Source organism: Harpia harpyja, chromosome 18, assembly GCF_026419915.1.
Source record: "Harpia harpyja isolate bHarHar1 chromosome 18, bHarHar1 primary haplotype, whole genome shotgun sequence".
In the NCBI taxonomy this organism is placed as follows: Eukaryota; Metazoa; Chordata; class Aves; order Accipitriformes; family Accipitridae; genus Harpia; species Harpia harpyja.
The window spans coordinates 16710632-16719023 of NC_068957.1; the positions used below are offsets into that span (position 1 = coordinate 16710632).

Below are 8392 nucleotides of genomic sequence, written 5' to 3' on the forward strand. Positions count from 1 at the left end.
CAGGTACAGGAAGCCTCGGAGAGTAGCAGAAAACTGGATGTCCAGAAGCTGTTTATGATGGCCAGTGATCTCGGTTTCACTAATGTAAAGTCAGGCTAACTAACTAACTTGTTGACTGGTGAACCACAGGGTGAAAAACAAATACACAGTCAGCTCTAGAGCAGCTCTACCAGTCCAGTTAGATCCTGTGCTGTAAGACCATCCTTCAAGTTATGAAGTACAAAATCTTGCCACGTGGCACGGATGTAGTGAGTGTTTGCTGTATTTAGCTGCAGGTGCTCCGCTGCTTACCAAAAAAACTATTAGAATTCTGTTACTGCTAATATATAATTTTAAAAATGGCTATACGGAGAATTGTTTCTTTCCTATACTGGATAGCTGTAACTAAAAATGATCCAGTAATACACAGAGCAGTGTATACATGAATGCTACAGAAATTGCTAAATTACTCTTCTTTCTCATTTCTTTGTTATGCTGCCTTTGCGAAACAGCTTTGAAGACAAGGTTGGATATCTCTTTTGCATACCTTTTTAAACAGCTTGATAATAATAATGAACTGAAACTTTTCCTGAATTTGTGATTATTTTGTTTTGTCTAGATCTACCATGAAGATACAATGCATTCGCCATGGATGCATGACTCCCTACATGTCTTCTGTGCTATCAGTGGAACAGCTAGTGATGGAAGTTACTGTTCTCTCAGACCCACTGCTGAAATATAAACATATCAGTCATATTTTACAGAGCTTTCTCAGGAATACTTGGAACTGTACAAAGGATGTTTAAAAAAATCCATGATGAGCAAAGATTCAATTTTTCTTTTTTTTTTTTCCCAGAAGTTGCCATGCTTTCAAACAGGGTGCTTGCTTATTTTGCTGAGCAACATTGAAAGTGCCTGGACATTGCACCACTGTGCTTGTTTTCTACTATTTTTTTTTTAAGCTAAACGTATAACAGGACATGGAAAGGCAGTTATCTAAGTATGTATTGAGTTGCTGAACTATGAATTGAAATGATAACGGTACTATGTAAAGTTGTACAATGGAATATAATAAAATGTAAAACTACTTTGTAAATAGAAGGAGCGTAGAGTATATAGAAATTAGCATTATATCATATTTGCTGCTAAAAGCTTTGTTGGACAGGGAACATGAAGGAGAAATTGTAGTCACTAGTAAGAGACCTTCCTCTTCTAAAAAGTGACTTGGGGTCCAGATGCCCATGTTGCACTCAGGCAATGAGAGTAAACTTGCCCTCGTCTGGAATAGCTAAAACCTAAGTCAGAAATTATAATTTTCATACATCCTCTCAGCAGATAATTCTAAAGTAACCTCAATGAGAGCTGAGCTTACTCTAGCTGATTTCAATTTTGGCTAACCTTTCACAGCTGCAGGAAGATGGATTGTACTCACTGAGGACAACCTAAGAGATTTGTCATTTGATACGAGTTTTTCTATTTACCACTCATAGTCTCACACAAATATAAACTCTGAGGACACCTTAAATTGAGTTGGGAATTATAAAGTGCTTTAACACCTTTCAGAAAAATTCTAATAATCTGTGAGCTGTGCTTTAAAAAAAAAACAAAAACAGCCGCACATCAAAATAACTCGTACAAAATTGAGGGGGTTTTTTAACATCATATGACATGCATGTTCCCTCCTGTTAACCAGACCTGTTTTCTGAAAGCCCGTTATTTTTGTCTGACAGGTGGTTGGAGAAAATGTATTTTCCAGAATTCTTTTATTCCTTCTTCCCCTCTCCAAAGCTTTAATACATTATCTCTGTCTCTTTTTAATAAGACACTTTCAGATGCAGGAAGAAGAAAACAGATCAGTAATTCTTTCATCCAGCAACATTTTTAACATCTGTGTTTTTCAAAATCCCATCAATTGTAAATATGGTTCCAGTAGTTCATATGGGAAGGGTGGGGTTTTTTAAGGATGTGTAACAAAATGCCATAATAAAAGGACTCCAGCTGGGTATTAACTTGGCTATATTGTCTGTAAAATGTTAAGCTTCTAATGTCTAACAAAAATTATCTTCAAATAGTAACTGGACCACACTTCAAAATGTTTATTATGCATGATTCTAAATATCTAAAAATAATTGTCTTCTGAGAAAATGTTGTGATCCGTAAAATAATGTTGTGATCCGTAAATTCACCCATTAGCTGTTGCAAGCAAAATAGAGATGTGCCTATGTAACAAACAGACCACATTTCTGCTTGTATGTGCTTTTATGCCAGGCAGGCTCTAAATTTAGCTTAACAGAAAGAGGATGAGAAACTAGTATGTTTAAATATGGTTACTACCTTATTGATTTTCATCTTTCAACAAATAATATTTAAAGGCAGATAGTGAGATTTTTCCAGATTACTTCACTGAAAGGTGATGAAGCTGTTTAATAGTGGATACATTACAAGATTTTGGGGGGAGCTAGTTAAAACTCTAAACATCAGTACTAAAGGTGTATCATGAATACAATCAGCAATGATGAGATGTGGACATCCAAAAGCTCTTGCACTATAGCTCTTTTAAATACTACAGCTAACCTAATAGTTTTCCTGGAGTTGCAGTGAAATTCTTATCCATGTTTTTTGATGGATGTCTTCAATGTTCTGAAATAACATAGTTGGCTGAATTTTCATAGAATCATAGAATCATAGAATCATTTCGGTTGGAAAAGACCTTCAAGATCATCAAGTCCAACCATTAACCATGCCCCCTAAACCATGCCCTGGAGTACCCTGTCCACTCGCTTTTTGAATACCTCCAGGGATGGTGACTCAACCACTTCCCTGGGCAGCCCATTCCAATGTTTGACAACCCTCTCAGTAAAAAAATTTTTCCTAATATCTAACCTAAATCTCCCTTGCCTCAACTTGAGGCCATTTCCTCTCGTCCTATCTCCAGCCACCTGACAGAAGAGACCAGCACCCACCTCACTACAACCCCCTTTCAGGTAGTTGTAGAGAGCGATAAGGTCTCCCCTCAGCCTCCTCTTTTCTAGACTGAACAGCCCCAGTTCCCTCAGCTGCTCCTCACAAGACTTGTGCTCCAGGCCCCTCACCAACTTGGTTGCTCTCCTCTGGACACGCTCCAGCACCTCAATGTCTGTCTTGTAGTGAGGGGCCCAAAACTGAACACAGGACTCGAGGTGCAGCCTCACCAGTGCCCAGTACAGGGGAACAATAACTTCCCTGTTCCTGCTGGCCACACTATTTCTGATACAGGCCAGGATGCCGTTGGCCTTCTTGGCCACCTGGGCACACTGCTGGCTCATATTCAGCCGGCTGTCAACCAGCACGCCCAGCTGTTCCCTATTTTTACTGGAATTCCTGTGAAATTCTTACTCATCTCTTTGGATGTCTTTAATGGTCCAAGATGAATTTTTGTATGAACTTCTTAATTCATTCTTGGTATTGGAGTTGTTCTGTCATTTCAATTTAATATACTGCAAAGCTGTCTTGGTAATTCAGCCAAAAAAAGTATTTAATACCAGTCCAATTAGAATATATACAGTCAGTACAGTTCAGAATACACACTTATATGCAGTTCTGATGAATCACAAAAATGATCATGCCCTAAGGATTTGCCTTCTGTCCTGCAGGTAGATAATTTGACTGGTTTTTTAACGGAAAAAATCTCAAAGGAAAATTCATCAGTTTTAGGTGGGTTATAAAAAGACTGGTAACAAACCAGCTTGGTTTTTCTTCACATTTCCACCAATCTAGAAATGATAGGGAGTGGTCATTAGATATTTTACAGCTGTATCTGGACAAACGTACCAAGAAGGTGTTCACATTTTCTCTTCCTGTCCTTTTCCTATGTAACTGTCCCAGTTTAAAGAAGTCCTCCAGATTTTTTTCTTATTTCTGGCTGGAATAGCTTAATTCACAGATCTATCTGGGGAGTGTACTGTATATGTGCTTGTTTTATGTAGCTGGTACTCACATTGGGTACTTCCTATTTGCTACCTTTTTTTGGAAGAATATAAATGTTTATTGTTCATTAACACTTTTGTTTTTCTTATACCGCCTAAGGAATGGTGGGAGTTTTTTGGTCTGTAAAAATTAGTAGACATGCTTCAAATTTTGCAACCTGGCATGCACCCTTTCTATATATCAATATAGCTACCCATACATATTTTATATGTACACCTCTAATTACTTTTGCTGCAAAACTGCTGTCTAACACATCAAGTCTTCAGAAGGGATGCATTGGTAATTTTGCATAAAAGGAGAAGAAATAGGATAAAGTATCTGTCCATAAGCATTAAGAGCATTTGGCTACTCTCAGTATCAGGACTGGTTTGGATAATGGCATGTGTTAGAGCCAGATTGTTTGCAAACAGGACGTATAAAGCAAGACAGGGTCTGCCAGCACTTTATGTACAAGAACATGCTTTTAGAGATTTATACACCTAGATAGAGTAAGCAAACTCTATTCTTTGACTTACTGCTTTTCTCTATGCAGAGAGATTATAAAGTAGTATTTTAAGACAAATAACTTCAGAGTTACATTTCTTTCCCCCAAAAAATCCAGACTGCAGAATTTACTGCAGCCAAGGACATATTTCTACATACTTAATGTTCTAAATTTCTTCTGATAACAGAAATTTTCATGAGATAGGCTAACAAATGGGAAGTCATAGATGTGTAACATAGTGTGTAATGTGGTTATTTTGTTCCAGAAGCCTTTTGAACATATGCCACGTGGTATTTTGATATAGAATAAGAGGTTACATAAATGTAACACCTTTTGTCTCAAAGTAGATAAAATATGTTTGTTTTCCCTTCCTGTAGAGATGGAGTGCCGTGGACTTTACAGCAGGCTTCAGAATAACCCGTATTATTCATTTACACTTTTGTTTCCTTATACCACCTGTATTTGACATAACACAGCCCAAAAGAACTGGAGGAAAACAAAAGCGGAAGTCACGGGCTCAAAAGTCTCATAGAAATTAAATCACATCTTGCTCAGTTTACCCACTTGAGGAGAATAGCATGTGTTCATTTGATGTTCACTGAGCTGAGTTCTTCTAAGTAAACAAGGGGTTCTTACCAGACTGAGGAATACTGTGTACAGCTAATCATTACGCAACCACAGAGTGTAGTACTTAACCTTTAAATAATATGCTTGTGTCAAGCAATGGTGAACCAGTTATGATATACACATAATATTTCAGCTATTCTGGATGTAATTTACTCTCTTTTCATGTAAATTTAACACCTGCTACTCCATAACAGAAGTGCTTTTATCGTGCATGTTGTATATACGTGTGTTGTACAAGCCCTGTTTAACCTTGCGCGTGTGATGGCAGAACGGTACGTCCCGTTTGCGTTGGTTGTTAACCGATGTAACTGTGACACTGAGTAATACACAACGCTGCTCCAGAGCTTTCTGAGACCAGCGATCCTATATTGCTCTTTTTATTCTCGTTTTCTTTTTCTTGAAGAATCAATAATTTTGACAAGAAGCCAGGGCAAAATCACACTTCAGTCAATCCAGATAAAAGAGAGTTTATTCCAGGTCAAAATAAAAGACTACAAAACCAGGAAAAATAAGTGTTGCAATAAGCTTGTTTTGCGTAGGGGTTTTTTTCCCTTGACAGAACAGGATGAATGATCTGAAGCTAATACTGATGTAAGATTCATGGGACTAAAACCTAGTCAAATGAGCTATCGTATATGCTGCCTCTAAAGAAGATTACTGTAATAAATCTTCCAATACCTAAGTACACCAAATGAAATTCTTAACACTATATTCAGCAGCAAATAGAAGATGTTGATTCAGAGATCCTGAAGGAGCACAAAGGCCGTGCATCCACCTCAGAGGATCCCCAAAATACGATTCCCTAGGAAACTTGAGACAGACACAGAAATGCATACCAATTTATAAGTAGAAATAAGGTGTGAATCACTAGCAAGGAAGTGTCCCGGCAAATCACCCTACTTTCCCAAAGAATATTCAGTAAGTTTGTGATCAGGCTTTTGCTCTGTTTTGTACTTCCAATTTTCAAACCCAGACTGTTGCTCTTTGGGAATGTATTTATTGTCGCTGTTCTCCAACTAACTTAAATGGCTAGTATACTAATACATATGCCAAGCTCAGGCAGTTGTAGTGGCTGTTACGTGATGTAAAGGAAGTCAGGTATAACTATTGTTATTTACCTCATCAGCAGATAAAGGACAAACTGCTTTTTCTACTGCTGTCTTCTACTGCTGAGGCTTCCTGTACGGGACTCTTGCAAGCCTTGGCCAAACAGCTGTAGAACCAGGTTCATGCGCTTCCTCCCTTGATGGGTGAAGGATTTACTCCCTTGCCAAATAAATAGATTAATAAAATAGACCTTGCTGTTTAGGGAACTGTGAGCAGAAAAGTTGATGCATGGACTTGCAATAGCAATTTATTGGAGAGGGATACAATTTTTGTACAAGCATACTTGGTTCCACGTCTACCCAAAAGTGCTCTTCAAAGGTCATAGTTTTTATTCCGCGTAATTTCTGATTTCCGGTGATGCTCGGGCAGCAGCTCAGAGAGAGCTTGCAGAGTTCATGGCCGTTTTGAACACACGTATCACAAAACTCTAGACGTCCCCCAAATAACGCTGAGGTTGAAAAGGGAGAGGCCCCATGAGTCAAACTGGGTTTTCTCAGCTCACAAGTTTGGATTTTTGTGCCTCAGATCCAGCTGTATTCTAATTGAGCCCTTTTTTTGGACTGACTCCAGCTGTCTTCTGAAGAGCCTATAATTATGTCAGTTGAGACCTAAAGTATTGACAGAAGCTGCTGCAAAATCAAAAATTAAAAAGGACGAATCTCACCATCGGTGTGGGGCAACTGAGGACTCTACTGCTCCCAAAAGGGACAATTCCCCACAGCCCCACGCTGCTAATTACCACTGCCTCTTGTTGGACCTAGCAATCACGCAGCCATACCATGCATTGGCATCATTTGTTAGCCTGAGTTAGGGAACATGTACAGAAAAGAATTTTGTTGGGTTTTTTTAATGCATCGGCAATCTCGCTGCACAGCCCCAAGATCACTAGCTTTGGTTGCGTGGGTGGAAACGTCATGAATGCATGGCCAAGGGCAGATCACCAGCATGATCGTAAGTCAGTTTACACCAAGCCTGAAGCCATACCCCAAGTACTTACTTAACAGATCATTTTAAAGATACCTCAGGTGTGTCTATACGAGTTCCAGTCACTACACCACAGGCATATTGTCTAACAAGAACATGAACGAGCATGAGATTTGCAACAGAAAGATGCAGGACAGGACTCAATGAGATTGAGAAATGGGAAGTCTCGGGTAGGTGGCTGGAATCAAAGGCTTTGGCAGGAGTTCTGATTACTGTGCACTGGGACGGGAATGTGATGACAAGCCAAGAGCTTGGGGAAGAGGGAGGGAGCTGAAGAAAAACATTTCAGCTGCCTCCGACGATGGGCAGGCAGCCAAAAGCATGCAAACCATTGGATATGTGCTTGGCACTGGCTCTCCCAGGAGAAAGAGCGGACAAAACAAAGAGAAGGAAGGAAAGAAAACATTAGCAAGGAAACCGAAAGCAAGGGAGATGTCGCTGTATCTCGGATCAGCTTTACCCTACAAAGGTCATCGCTAGCAGGCATAGTCCATGCCAGCTATAGGTAGTCGCACAGTCTGATCACAGTCACACAGCTTCAACGTTCCACATCCTGGAACTCTAAGTCACAATTTTTATTTGATTGTAATTGCAGACCCTTGGGCACTTTCTAATAGCAACTAGGAAACTTGCTAAATCCTCTTCTTTTCCCAGGAGTATAAAAACAAACAGGCAGAAAAGCAAAAAAACCCCCAACATTGACAGAGGATATTACCCACCCTATCATAAAAAGATCTGCTTCCCTTTTTCTAAAAGGAGTGTCTAAAAAGCAGATGAACTCTTGCAAAACTCCTTGAAGGGCTGAGTAAACACTGAAACGTTCTGTTGGCTTAGGAATAAGTAATTTTCACTAATGAATTTTGGTTTGCCTTGAAACTTAGCCAAAGTTTCCTCTCTGCTGGATCTGTACTATTTTTACAATACCTGTATTTGGGTGGCAACTGGGAGCAAGCTTACTAGCGACCACAAAAATCTAGTTCAGAAGAGCGAGCCTTATCCCAAATGCTTTCTTATCTTGAAACGTATCAAAATATCATTTGCGTGATATTCCCGCTTCTGTGAATATTTGGGAAAACCACTCGCCGCATCACACCCATAAGAGTAAGAGCAAAATTGCGAGTCACCGTATCATGTTTGGAAGGGGCTGAAGCAGAGGGCATTTGGGGAAGTTTGTAGAAAGAACAATCTGTAGTAGAAGAACAGTACGCGTTTTTAGTACAGATGAAACCTATAGAAATGACCTGA

The 8392-nt window shown here is 39.4% G+C and overlaps 1 protein-coding gene across 5 annotated transcripts in view; it reads left to right on the forward strand.

The window, feature by feature from the left end:
- Positions 1-2356, forward strand: part of DOCK11 (dedicator of cytokinesis 11) — an 85592-nt gene extending 83236 nt beyond the window's left edge. For all 5 annotated transcript variants that reach the window (XM_052813443.1, XM_052813446.1, XM_052813445.1 and 2 more), the window contains one exon: positions 599-2356. In XM_052813443.1, coding sequence (XP_052669403.1) covers positions 599-721 — 123 coding nt within the window. In that variant the 3' untranslated portion in view covers positions 722-2356. The remainder of the gene's footprint in view (positions 1-598) is intronic.
- Positions 2357-8392: the final 6036 nt, after the last annotated feature.